Source organism: Penicillium verhagenii (genome assembly GCF_028828195.1).
Source record: "Penicillium verhagenii strain IBT 33310 chromosome Unknown utg000005l_segment0_segment0, whole genome shotgun sequence".
In the NCBI taxonomy this organism is placed as follows: Eukaryota; Fungi; Ascomycota; class Eurotiomycetes; order Eurotiales; family Aspergillaceae; genus Penicillium; species Penicillium verhagenii.
Window position 1 is genome coordinate 4,480,500 of NW_026643169.1, and position 13,778 is coordinate 4,494,277.

At 46.3% G+C, this 13,778-nt stretch overlaps 5 protein-coding genes across 5 annotated transcripts; 4 read left to right on the top strand and 1 right to left on the bottom strand.

Moving 5' to 3' along the window:
• Positions 1-15: 15 nt before the first annotated feature.
• Positions 16-1,159, top strand: N7466_005165 (NADP-dependent oxidoreductase domain-containing protein; the record flags this gene model as incomplete). The annotated part of the gene is made up of 3 exons (XM_057164562.1): positions 16-455; positions 521-1,054; positions 1,120-1,159. 3 exons carry the CDS (start codon positions 16-18, stop codon positions 1,157-1,159), a joined length of 1,014 nt encoding a protein of 337 aa, XP_057023243.1.
• A 2,703-nt stretch (positions 1,160-3,862) lies between these two features.
• On the top strand, positions 3,863-5,056 carry N7466_005166 (gelsolin family protein; the record flags this gene model as incomplete). The annotated part of the gene is made up of 1 exon (XM_057164563.1): positions 3,863-5,056. The coding sequence occupies one exon, from the start codon at positions 3,863-3,865 to the stop codon at positions 5,054-5,056; it is 1,194 nt and encodes a 397-aa protein (XP_057023244.1).
• A 204-nt stretch (positions 5,057-5,260) lies between these two features.
• N7466_005167 (uncharacterized protein) lies at positions 5,261-8,764 on the bottom strand (the record flags this gene model as incomplete). Its single annotated transcript, XM_057164564.1, has 20 exons — positions 5,261-5,329; positions 5,384-5,606; positions 5,666-5,695; positions 5,751-5,901; positions 5,978-6,042; positions 6,101-6,231; positions 6,289-6,313; positions 6,362-6,464; positions 6,518-6,560; positions 6,612-6,655; positions 6,709-7,094; positions 7,147-7,269; positions 7,332-7,416; positions 7,473-7,522; positions 7,576-7,734; positions 7,785-7,890; positions 7,963-8,018; positions 8,068-8,078; positions 8,142-8,304; positions 8,388-8,764. The coding sequence occupies 20 exons, from the start codon at positions 8,762-8,764 to the stop codon at positions 5,261-5,263; spliced, it is 2,400 nt and encodes a 799-aa protein (XP_057023245.1).
• Positions 8,765-9,369: 605 nt separating this feature from the next.
• Positions 9,370-11,070, top strand: N7466_005168 (uncharacterized protein; the record flags this gene model as incomplete). The annotated part of the gene is made up of 1 exon (XM_057164565.1): positions 9,370-11,070. One exon carries the CDS (start codon positions 9,370-9,372, stop codon positions 11,068-11,070), a length of 1,701 nt encoding a protein of 566 aa, XP_057023246.1.
• A 301-nt stretch (positions 11,071-11,371) lies between these two features.
• Positions 11,372-13,732, top strand: N7466_005169 (Zn(II)2Cys6 transcription factor; the record flags this gene model as incomplete). Its single annotated transcript, XM_057164566.1, has 4 exons — positions 11,372-11,760; positions 11,850-11,877; positions 11,931-12,407; positions 12,476-13,732. The coding sequence occupies 4 exons, from the start codon at positions 11,372-11,374 to the stop codon at positions 13,730-13,732; spliced, it is 2,151 nt and encodes a 716-aa protein (XP_057023247.1).
• Positions 13,733-13,778: the final 46 nt, after the last annotated feature.

A 13,778-nucleotide genomic window follows, 5' to 3' on the forward strand; every position in this document is an offset into this window, starting at 1 on the left:
ATCTATTACACCAAAATGTCTATTCCCCTACGATCCATTGGCAAAGGTGGCCCTCAGGTACCTGCCGTTGGCCTCGGTCTGATGAGCATTGGCGATATCTACGGCTCAGCCGGTACCCTTGAAGACAAGATCGCTATCTTGGAGCATGCGCATGCAACCGGACAACGGTTCTGGGACACCGCCGATCTCTATCAGGACAGTGAAGATGTTGTGGGTGAATGGGTTCAGCGTTCCGGCAAGCGCGACGACATCTTTCTTGCCACCAAGTTTGCGTGCCAGCTGGACCGTACCAACTACACGTTGAAGATCCGCTCTGACCCCGAATACGTCAAGAGTGCGTGTGCTCAGAGTCTCAAGCGACTCAAGGTGGATGTCATTGACTTGTATTACTGCCACCGCGTTGATACAGTCACCCCCATTGAAAAGACCGTCCAAGCGATGGTTGAATTGAAAAAGTACGTCAATGTCTTCCATCCCAAACAGCAGTGAGCTTCTTGGCTAACCTTTTTTTTTTCCACAGTGAGGGAAAGATCCGTCACATTGGTCTTTCTGAGGTTTCTGCTGCGACCTTACGCCGCGCATATGCAGTTCACCCCATCGCTGCTCTTCAAATGGAATACAGCCCATTCGCATTAGACATCGAAAAGTACGATGTCTTGCAAACTTGCCGTGAACTCGGCGTGACTGTTGTTGCATACAGCCCCATTGGTCGTGGTATTCTCACAGGCCAGATTAAATCGCTTGCGGATATTCCTGAGAATGATTTCCGACGCCATTTGCCCAAATATGCAGAGGAGCACTTCCCCAAGATCTTGGAATTGGTTGAGGGTCTGAAGAAGGTGGCTGAAGTTCATGGAAGTACGTCGGCGCAAGTTTCGATCGCCTGGCTGTTGGCACAGGGATCTGATATCATTCCGATTCCTGGCACCCGGTCTACCCGACGAATTGACGAGAACACCAACGCTGCACTTCTTAAATTGACAGATGAGGAAGTGCAAGAAATTCGCAAACTTATCGAGCGGACAGAAGTACCAGGGCCTCGCTACTCAGAAATGTAAGTTCTTTCTTCACGATTGATGTCTAGAGAAATGAAAGAATTCCTGCTGATTTATTATATAGGATGGCTGCCAGTACCATGGCTGATACGCCACCTCTGTGATTTGAATGACCTCCATACTACCTGGTCGTACCGCCAAGTGTTTGGACATGAGTCTATTTGTGAATCTCTCTACTCTAGCCACTCTTTTTCAAATCGAAATGATGAATCTTACGGACCTCGGCATGGTAGGAGCTTTCCTTCTGCAATGTGGTTTACATATTTAAGCATCCTTGATAGCAATGAAAGGACTATAAGATAATGCTTTGTGCTAAAACTTCCAAATCTTGCAAAACTCCTAAGCTCATGACATCATCCCTAAAGTGGGGACTGCAAGTGGCCGGTGCACATTCCATTCTCGATAACCCTGGAGAGATCTGATATCGTAAAATATCACTCCGATCGATCTGGATCGCCCAAAGAATTAAGCTTAAGTTACGGACCGCTCTATTTTTCCATTTTTTTTTTTTGAAAACTTAACATTATACAGTTAGACGATACCTCAGAATAAGTACAATTAAGGGGGACTCAGGAAGGGACAGAAAAGTGGGGGTTGTGGGCTCTCAAGGGATCAACCATTCCTTTTCTCCAACCCCACGAAAACTCTCCCCTGGTTGTGTTTTCCCTGGATCCATTAAACTTGAAATCTTTATTTTGAACGGAAAACACCCAATCATTCTATGCTCTTGCACAGATGTCCTCGACCAGCGAAGGAAGTCCCGGCAACTGGATCACTGGAAGCTATACCGGCGATAGTAATGGAGTGCGCATCACGATCGCGACCTTTGTGTGCGTCGCGTGGTACAATGTGATCGAGTTGATCGTACTCATATTTCTCACCTTCAAACGCTACCAAGGCCCTTACTTCTGGAGCATGCTGATATCCTCGGTCGGCATTCTACCTTACTCTGTCGGTTATCTGATCAAGTTCTTCGCTTTGACCTCCGCCACCTGGCTGCCAGTGACTTTGCTCACGGTGGGTTGGTGGGCCATGGTCACCGGCCAATCATTTGTTTTATACTCGCGACTGCATCTGGTCCTTGAAAACCTCCGCGTTTTGCGCCTGGTAAAGGGCATGATTATTATGAATATCTTCTTGCTCCATATTCCGACCACCGTGCTCACCTTTGCTGCCAATTTTTCCAACTCTCACGCCTCCGTCGATGGTTACGACATTATGGAGAAAATCCAATTGACCGGGTTCTGCGTCCAGGAGGTCATCATATCCAGCTTGTATATGTGGGAGACCAATCGCATGTTGAAATTGAACCCCGACCGTGGCAGCCGCAGGACCATTTTGCAACTGCTCGCCGTCAACGTCTCTTGTGTCCTGATGGATATCGCCTTGATGATTATCGAATTCATGAACTTTTATATCTACCAAACTACTCTCAAAGCGACCTTGTACAGCATTAAGCTGAAGTTGGAAATCGCTGTTCTGGGGAAATTGGTCAACATCGCCCATCAACATCTGTGGCAATCACCTCGCCTTGACCGTGGCCGGTTCCCTTCTTTCGTCGATCCTTCTCAAATTCCTGACTTCAACCAACTGGACTATAACAATCCCGAATCCTTTCCTACGAGCCAAGGGACGAGCCAGACTGGATTCAAAGGGCGCTCAACTGGACTCGAGGCTATCGATTATCATGAATCTTGATAGTTTCCCGTGTCTCTTTATCGCGGATCAAATAGAACAGCAACATACCAATGCGCTGGCTCCTTGGACTATGATATACCGTTCACCTGTTAGCCGGACGAGAATATTGCGGCCGGACGCTAAGAAAATCACTTGGGGTCGCATGACCGCGTGATTTTTGCCAACCTGATGATCCCCTACATCGGATAGACGGGATGAGAGCGTCCACTAATATTCCGAACACTCTCGTTGCTACAATATATCGACAGTGGCGAAGCTTTACGCAGATCTAGCTTTGCTGAGTATCTCCTGCACATTTATTACGACGTCACGACCCGAGCGCTGCATTTTCATCAATACCCAATTCTGCGCCTATCTTTTGTAGGCGATTTTTGCAAACTTTTTATTCCGAAATAATTCAAATGTTCGATGTAACTTGAAACAGGTTCAAACAATACAACTCCTTGGGTATGATTTTGTTGTCTAACAATTCTCTAATATTGCTTTAATGTTACCAGCATCAAATTTTTGCCTATGTTTTGCCCATTTTCTCTTCGATCCTGTGCCATGCTCGTTGCAGAAGTGTTCCCACATGTGCAGAAGCCATTCGGTATCCCGGTGGTCTTGGCCGAGAACAACAAGATTGGGTAACTATATGTATAACAGCAGAGTAGCAACAGTCCATTTTAAACACAAATTTCGAGGGATCGAATTTTCAATGTTATGAAACTGATCCAGGACTCGGATTTGTGCTTCCTGTTATGCCATTTTTGAGAATTCTCTCAATTTTGGATACAAACGGGATCATCAGTATTCGCTTCAAGTTTATTATTTTGAGTCTGGTAGTACTTAAATTTAAATTTCTTGGGATTTTCAAGTCTCCTTTCAAATGCTGGTTGACGCTTTCCAAGGTCTCAAAGTTATTTCGCTACGGAAACTTCCAAGGCTGAAACTGCTAAGTATAGCACTTGGCCAGTTGGCTGTTCTATAAATAGAAGCCGGATTAATAACCAGACAATGTCATGTGACATCCTGTCCGATGACATCACCGATCACTTCATCCCACCTTTCCTATTTAATCAACATAACATTCAAACATTGAAGCATAAAACCGATATATCACCGACAAAATGCCTCCCCACGAAGGATTGGTTCACCCCAAAGAATACGACATCAAGGACAGCAATGTAGAGCTGATTGGATCTGATCTTGACCACCGCGTCAAATACAACTCAGCTGCCTCAGAGCCCGCATGGAACAATGGAAAGGTGGGCCAAGAAGCAGGCCTATTTATTTGGCGCATTGAGGACTTCCAAGTAGTTCCCTGGCCCAAAGAAAAAACCGGCGAGTTTTTCGACGGTGACAGCTTCATTGTCTTGCATTCATACAAGCTCGGCGATGACAACAAGCTAGGCCATGATGTCTTTTTCTGGTTAGGAAGCAAGACCACACAGGATGAAGCTGGCACGGCTGCTTATAAGACAGTTGAACTGGATGAATTCTTACATGGCGCTGCGACTCAACACCGAGAGATCCAGCAGCAACCCTCAGAAGAGTTCCTGTCTTTATTCCGCCATTATTCGATTCGCCATGGCGGTGTGCGGTCCGGCTTCCACCACGTCGAACCAGAAGAGCCAAAGGAGGTGCTGACCTTACTTCGGATCTTCAAGTACCCCGGATCTGCTCGCATCAGTCCCCTCATCGTGCATGAGGTTGAGCCGACTTGGGAAAGCTTGGATGAGAACGATGTTTTCGTCCTGGACAAAGGAAACAAGATTTGGGTCTGGCAGGGCAAGAAATGTAGCCCGATGGAAAAGGCCAAGGCTGCTCAGGTTGTCAATGACCTGACTTTGGCAAAACATGTCGATGTCGAAGTACTTTCTCAACTTGAATCACGATCCAAGATTGTTGTGGACTTGCTGGGTGGAAAGGAGGCCGATCAGTCGTCTTTGCAGGCGCAGCGACCCGGTTACTTCTCCAAGTCAGCACATGAAGACCATGGTAGCTCTCGCCCTCGAAAACTCTTCCGACTCAGCGACTCGTCAGGAGAATTGTCATTCGACCTTGTTAAAGATGGAGGCCATATTCAACAATCTGATTTGGATGGTAAAGATGTGTTCATTTACGATACAGGAAGCCGACTTTGGGTCTGGCAAGGTGTTGAGGCTAGTGACAGGGAGAAATCCGTGTGGATCAAGGTCGCTCAAGCTTATGTTCGTCATCTTCAAGACAACCAAGGGTTTTCTGACGCCTTCCTCACACCTATCTCCAAGGTTGTGCAGGGACATGAAAGCCCAGCTTTTATGAAGGCAATTGCAGTCTAAATGTGTATATAACCTTATGGAACTTCCTTGAAATTATCGATGAACATCTCAATCTATTCACCCATGGATCCGATCCAGTCGACATGAACAGCTCTATAGACACCTACAAGAGGCTCCAATCATTTGGGGAAATCCAATTATCAACTACATGTATAATTGCTTCTCAAAAAGTCCACCTCCAGCAGTCCAATATAAACTCTCCATCTACCATTTAGCTGGTCCGAAGGTTTCTCCAGGCGATACTGTCTTTCGAATAGCCGTGTAAAGATAGTCCTATTGCACCCGTGTTAAAAAATGTGACTTTTTTTTGGGTCGAGCTTCACTTACCATAGTCTCAAACGGAGCTGTATTTCCCCACCAGGCAGGGGCGGCAGCACCGGGGAGAGTTATAGCGAAGAAAATAACGATCGTCGAGATGATGAGCCCCGTATCAAGAGCAGCAGCAGTAACATAGTTGTACTGCCGCCACCACCCACCCCATCTGCCGCGAATCCACCAGTTAAATATCAGACCAAAAATGACCCAAGATGTGAAGCTGATTGGTGTGGCCCTAGATATCTATTGTCAGCTTCACGTATATGAATGTCAACAAATATTCTTTGAGCTTACGGTGGAAGCCAGGCCATGGCGCCGAGCATTCTAGGAACTTTGGTTAGCAATTGCTCGGTTCGCAGACGTTTCATGGATCACATACACTGGCGCATTGAGGAACCGGGCCTTTGATTTCGGGAATTTACGCATCAAGAGGTAGAACACCACTGGAAGCAAGGCTCCAAGTAACCAGAAGTACAGGATCGGCGTGTACATTGAGCCGGCCCCGAAGACACGCTGTGGTCCAATTACACCTGTATGATGGTCAGCATCAACTTGAAAAAAAAATAGTTTACTTGGTAGACTCTTGGAACGGAATGTGCAAATTACCCCAAACAATGCTGGAAGAGAAAAATGTCCGTCCATTTGGACAAGTGAAATGTGCTGTTTGGTCCCTAGTATATTCGGTCAGTAATCCTGTTTAAGTGCAAGCCGGATTTGGATCAGACGTACTCAGTACAGACACCTTCAATATTTCCTAGGGTCCAGTTCATGACTGCTATCTGGACAAAACAGGCCCACAATGTCGGGATTACTTGGCACATAAAAGTCACACGAGGTGGAATTTTCATGTAATGGGCCAGCTATTGTTTGAGTTAGTCAGTTCCTCTTATTTATTATGGTATGCGAATTCGGCTTACCTTCATATCTTGACAGTAAGTCTGACTGTAGAACCATTAGCTTTGTACGATTAACAATTTTGAAATGTCTTACGCTTGTCCCAGTGTAATTGTGCTGAACACTTTGAATACCATGACACCGATTGGCTTTCCTGGAATCATAAAACCAGCCAAAAACGGAGACAGAACATTGAGAGCTGTAAGCGTTAAGTTAAGGAGAGCCCATTGTGGTGATTTCGGTGATACATACAAAGCATGATATTTGTGACACCCATGATCATGCAGGTTGGGATCTTTTTTCTGGTCAGTAGGTGTCTCATTTGAAGGAGCGAGGTGCAACTTACGATGAAAACCAGAGCTATGATGAGAGACACGAAAAATGCCCACCCTATTCAATCTGTGAGTAAGCGAGTAGCAGATACAAGTAGATGGAATACCTACAAGGCAGCTGTGAGTCAAATCCAAGTACACCTCCTAGGCCAAGTGCAGTCGCAAACAGGAAAAGTACTCCATACCACCATTCAGGGGCATCTCGGTATTTGTTCATGAGCGTCAAATGAATATCGGGCTCTTGGTTCTGAGCGTCCTTTGCCCTTCGCCAGATTTCTTTTCCATTGTAAAGAATGACATGAACGATGACTGCCGTTAAGGCCGCGAAAGAGAGGCCATAGTTCAGAAGGAAAGTTGGAGCGAGAAACATAGGTGAATAGGCCTTGTACTTTGCCTCATCAAAACTGAAATTATCTCCGAGGATTTTAGTAACGTTGTACTGCTGCTGTGTATTGTCATAAGTGGTCGATGTGTTGATGGGAAGATAATCGGAATAGCTGTATAATCGTTAGATTCTGTCTACTTCAAGGATTGGAGAATTCGGCCTACAATGCTCCTGTGTAAGAGATTCCAATAGAGGCAATTATAACGAATACCACTAGACCAATGAAAGTGTTCACGAGTGAATGAACTGGTGACAGCAAGGGGTCAAGAAGGTATGCAGAGACGTAGCTTGGTGTATTGGTCAGTTATTTGCTATCCAATTGGTAAAGATTTAAATTTGTCAAACTCACGTCCAGTCAAATGTCAAGGGAATAAGTGAAAGTCCCGTGAAGCCGCCAAATAATTGATTCAGCACGACATTGTTAGGTTTGATCCCTGCAATCAAGATGTTAGTCGCGTATATTGAAATAAATCAAGGCAGTAGTTCATACAAGTCACAAAGGCAAAAATGGATAGGCCTTGCCAGATGACTCCGGGGAACCTGAAAAAAGGTTAATACTGAATCATCAGAAGTAGAAGGATCAAGGAACATACCAATACCAGCAAAACGCGCCAATCATGACATACATGAAATAGCGGTAGCGCGAGATAGACCAACCATTGGTCTGCGACGGATCGGAGGGACTTTGATCATGCAGTGCATAAAACAAAGTTGTATTGGCAAATTGAGTAGGCCAAATCATAGCAGCAGGCCTGAACAGTATAAGCAGGGGAAAGGAACGAGACAAAAATTATGTACTCACCACACGAGGAAACGACGGAAAATTCCCGCGAGGGATATTCCAATAACCTGACTGCTCAACGCAAACAGAAGCTCAAATCCCCAGCCAATATCCAAGTCGTATAGGGCTAATGAGAGTCAGTGAATTGAATGGTTTTGGAAACATTTGAAGTGTATAGTTTTGGAGTGAATATACTTACGTGCTGCTTTCAGGGCCAAAAGCGCATCAGTGCAGTATGCATACCCGATTGCCACGCTAGGAATTTGTTAAAGACAGTTCAGACTTTCGAGGAAGCAATGCTTACTTTGCCATAAGCTGAGAATAATTAGCGTCAATTTCATGCATGTGCAAATGGCAAATCTAGAATTTGGAGCATACCGTGACCACTGTATGTTCTTTGATGGTAAAAGGACCTGGGTTGAAGGACCATTGAATTCCGAATGTATTGAATTTTCGACTAGGCACTACTCTTGCCCAGAGACAGCCTATCGGGTAGACAACCAACTGCACAACAATTGAAGGAAAAGAAATTGCCGGGCTCCTGTGGGAACTGTGAGCATCCAGATGTCTGTGGATCACATGCACAGAAGAGATACCCCGAGGAGAAAAGAGAGTAGTACGTACCTCATGCTCAAGAACATATTCAGTCCACTTCCAATCGTCACAAATATCATACCAAGAATCCATGCACGCACTGTATTCGCCATTTCCCCGTCATCTGTCGGACGCACGGCAGCACGGACAGATTCATACTGAGAGTTCTGAGCCATCGATTTCTGAAACTCAGCGGCCTTCTCTTGATCATCCGCGCTGGTGGTCTCGTTGATAGTGTCAATCTCATCCTGAGGAAGATTTGGATCCCACTGATGGGATTTCTCGACGCCCTTCAGCTCTTGGATTGTACTGCCCATGTCCTTGGTGGTACCAGCGACAACGCTGACAATTTCCGACTGTGTTGACATTGTCGGCTCCAAACCGTCAACAGATGGCCTCGAAACCATTTTCGGGGGAATGAGGACTAATGGTCAGTTGAACGCCTCCCATGCACATTTAAGCGTCGGGATGCATCTTCCTTTTGTGGAAAGTAGTTTGTTTACTAGCGCCTGGAAGGAGAATTCGTGTTATCTGTGTACATCACGAGATAAGCCCATTTGGATTTGCCATGATGAGTCTCTACCAATGCAACCCCTTCATTCCTTAGCTTCCCCGCACAACACGGCTTGTTTCTCTTGGCGGGAAGGAGTCCGACGCAAGACCTGAGAAGGGAAGACATGAATTGTCGTCAACTGTGGTCTAAGCGATAACGTTCTGGCCCGTTTTGGTAAGAACGCGGAGTAAAAACCACGCTATTGCGGCATCGTTTATCTGGAAATGCCGGACACTTTCGATATCATCAACAAAACCAGCCACTCGGATCCCCCAGCGACATTTAGCTTATTCTCGGCTACCGACTTGGCACTTGAATCTGCGCTTGTGCCTCGCTACGAAATGCCCAAATTCTTAGCTTTTCCACCTGTCAGAATCTAACTATTTTCGCCACCCCTGGGCTAGACTCACAACCTCAACAAGTCGAAGGACAAGAGAGAAAAGAAAATATTCATTTGTCATGGTGTCTTCTTCAAGTCGTCGCAAGAGCGCGATGATACCACTAGCACAAGTGGACGGTATTCCTGATAGTATTCGCGACAGAATCGAGCGCATAACTGAAGATCTCAAGGAAATTAAGGAGTTTTACCCCATCAAGATCTCCGCGGCAAGGACCCTGCGATTGAACCAGTTCCTCGATTCGGAATTAACATCTCTTCGTGGTCAACCCTTCCATTCTTATAACCAACAGGAGAAAGTGGATTATCTTCTTGTCAAAAATTACCTGCAAAGAGAGCTCCGAGAATTGCAGCTAGAGTCCCTCCAAGACCAAAAAACAACGCCACTACTTCCATTCGCGGGAACAATAGTGGGTCTCTGCGAGAATCGCGCTCTTGGGTCGCCGATTGATTCGAAAATTGCTGCACAGGAGCTATTTGAGTCCCAAGGCCAAATTGAGGAGTTGGTCCAAAAAATCAACACTGATTCCAGTCATTTCAGCATCGGGAAGAATTCCGCTTTTCGTGCTGCAGTCACTATCGACTCTCTGCGTGATCATTTGAAAAAATGGTTCGGGTTTTACAAAGGATATGACCCTTCGTTCGATTGGTGGGTGTCACAGCCTTACGGGATTGTGGATGCTAGCCTTGAGACTATCGCATCTGCCATTCGAGAGAAATTAGTCGGTATTGGCAAGCAAGAGGAGGATGCGATTGTAGGCCAGCCGATTGGACGGGCCGGATTGTTTCTCGAGCTTCAAGCTGAGATGATTCCATATACACCGGATGAGTTAATCTCTATCGGGGAGAAAGAATTCGTTTGGTGTGTCAACGAGATGAAAAAGGCATCAAAAAGTCTGGGCTTCGATGACTGGCGTGAAGCGTTAGAACATGTCAAGAATGACTATGTTGAGCCTGGAAAGCAGACACAACTCGTCCGTGATCTCGTGCAAGAGGCTGTCTCCTTTGTCGAAGAACACAAGCTTGTTACTGTGCCACCACTTGCCAAAGAGACTTGGCAAATGTTTATGATGTCGCCAGAACGTCAAAAAGTTAACCCGTTTTTCCTTGGAGGTGATTCCATTATCGTTTCATACCCAACGGCCACAATGAACCACGAAGATAAAATGATGAGTATGCGGGGAAACAATATTCATTTTTCTCGAGCAACGGTCTTTCACGAGATGATCCCTGGTCATCACCTGCAAATGTTTATGAATGCGAGACACAAACCCTACAGACGTCTATTTGACACTCCTTTCTGGATTGAAGGATGGTCGCTATACTGGGAGTTCCTTCTCTGGGACGACAATCGTTTCAAGAAAACTCCTCAAAACCGCATCGGAATGCTTTTCTGGAGATTGCATCGCTGTGCCCGAATCATCTTTTCTATTAAATTCCATCTGGGTAAAATGTCTCCTCAGGAGTGTATTGACCTTCTAGTTGACCAAGTCGGACATGAACGCGCGACGGCCGAAGGTGAAGTTCGAAGGTCTCTGAATGGTGACTACTCCCCACTATACCAAGCTGGATATATGCTGGGTGCCTTGCAAATCTACGCTCTTCGCCAGGAAGTGGTCGGTTCAGGACGAATGACGGAGATGGATTTTCATGACCGATTCCTGAAGGAAAACCGCATGCCCATTGAAATGATCCGGGCTTTGATGCAGGACCATCCACTCACACAAGACTTCAAAACTTCTTGGAGGTTCTATCCTCTATAAACTCTTTTATCTGCAGTAGCCGTCTCGTGAATGGAAATTTAGTCTGTATGTACTTTCTCGACCTATGATACTTTGAGTAGTAAGTCCGGGTAAAACTAGATTCCGATTCCCGTGACTCGGGCATTAGAAATCCCCGGATCATCAAATGCCGGAAATTCCGTCATTTTTCTTTTCTCTGACAAGCCCAACCCTTCTGGAACAAGGGTTTTCTTCGTGTCATACATTTTCCTCCGGCGTAGAATTAATTCTCTTCTTGCGCTTGCATATTTGGAAATAAGCAGATTCCAAATAGATTCGCAACATGCCGCCGCAACGCACTCGGGCGGGTCAATCCCTTCCGCCCCAGGCCAAGTCTCTACGCAATCTAGCATGTGTGAATTGCCAGCAGCGCAAGGTCAAATGTGACCGAGGATCCCCTTGTGCAAATTGTCTAAAGCACCGCACACAGTGTGTTCCAGCGACACAGACTCGCCCAAGAAAACGTCGTTTCCCTGAGCGAGAACTCCTGGGCCGTCTACGGAGGTACGAGGAACTGCTCCGACAGAACCATGTGCGGTTCGATCCCCTTCATAATTATCCAGGCAGCACCGGCGATGAAGGTGGTGAGTCTTCCGAAGAGGATCAGCAGCGGAGTGAGCAAAACAATTCCTCTCCAGCCCCGGCAAGCTCAGCAAGTGCATATGAGCCTAAGTAAGCCCGAACTCCGTCTCTTAGGAAACGATTCTAAGGGCCATCCCCTTTGAGTATCTCTTCAGTTTGAAGCTAACTCCTATTTTCAGGAATCTGTGGCAGGCTATGAACCAAGGGGTATGCTGTTCAACTATTGATTATATGACGTTTGTTCACTAACGTGAATTTAGCTTCGTTATAATAAACGGCATAATCCTCCAAATGAGGGTCTGCGCGAAGCTGTGGTTAGAATGTCGTGGGATCAATGCTTTGAAAATGATGATCACATAATTCTCGGCTCCCGAAAGGCATCAGTTGATCTGGCAACCATGCACCCTGAACCAGTTCATATCATCAGGCTTTGGCAGTTGTACCTCGATAATGTCAACCCACTGCTTAAAGTGACCCACACCCCCAGCCTACAAGGAAAGATCATCGAAGCTGCTACCAATACTACGGGCCTTGATCCTCACCTTGAGGCTCTCATGTTTAGCATATATTGCATAGCTATTCAAAGCCTGACTAACGATAATTGCCAATCAACATTTGGATTGTCAAAGACTGATCTTTTGGCAAAATATCAATTCGGGTGTCAGCAAGCTCTACTGAATTGCCGATTTCTGCGTACTGATAGCCGAGTGTGCTTGACGGCGTTATGTCTCTTCCTGGTGAGCATTCATACAAGTGATTGACTATCTACCAGCCCATCAATTCGACGCATTCTAATACTATCCAGTTGTCTCTTCACTTGAACACTAATCCTCAGTCCCTATCATCAATGCTTGGAATGGCAGTTAGAATTGCCCAACGTATAGGCATACACAGTGAACCCTTCCTGGCTAAATACAGCGTTTTTGAGGCAGAAATGAGCCGCAGGCTCTGGTGGTTCCTTGTGATGCTTGACGCTCGTATGAGCGAACTGTCAGCGGCCAAAACATCCACTCTCAACCCTACATGGGACTGCAAACCTCCTCTAAATATCAACGATTCTGATATCTGGGTGGAAATGAAGGAGCCGCCGACCGCGCAGGTCAAACCGTCCGAGGCAGTATTCCACGTTTTACGCAGTGAATTAGCCGATTATGTTCGACACTCACCATTTCATCTCGAATTTTTGAATCCGGCCTTAAAGCCCATTGCTAGGCAGCTTCCAAATGGGGGGGACGTAGCCACGTTTGAAAAAAGGATCGAGGACGAGTATCTTAGGCATCTTGACCAAGATAATCCACTTCACTTTATGACAATTTGGACAGTCCGGGCACAACTTTCTAAATGCCATATCCTGCAAAGCTATGCGGAATACTTTGACTCTTCGATACCCAAGACTGATGCCGAACGCGATGCTACTGTTGCACAGGCCTTTCGCCAGCTCGAATGTGACACGAAAATTCTCACCTCACCTCTCAGCAAAGGGTACGCGTGGATTCTTCACATGTACTTTCCTTTCCCAGCCTACGTTCAAGTCATTCAAGACTTGAAAAAACGCTCTGATAACAATCACGCTGAACTTGCTTGGGAAGTTATGAATGACAACTATGAGGTTCGATTCAACTCTCCTACTGGCTTTGATGGTCCTTTGTTCGCGATATTTGCCAGACTCGTTCTCGAGGCTTGGGAGATTCTCGAACCAACTTTCAAACAGTCGGGCATGCAAATGCCCCCTCCGAAGATTGTTCTCAGTATCAAGCAAAGATTAGCAGACATGACCAAGGACATTTCGACTCCCGATACCGGACCTCCTGATGATGCCCTAGACACTTTACTAAACCAGTCACCAATTCCGATGCCCCCGAGCACAGGAGTCGGCCCGGGCATGGGAATGGGTTTCGGAGATGATAGTTTCCTATCTGGCATGGCTGGGCAAGCCGGCTTCCCGTGGTCGGATCCGCGATTATTAGCCAACGTACCAGGGCAGGCACCCATGCCTTGTGATTTCAATCATCTCAATTGGGTATCGATGGTCTGGGGTTTACGTGAAGCTCGTGGGTGGTGAGGCAGAAGATTATCGTGTGAATCCCTAGCAAGACTTGGGTAAAACT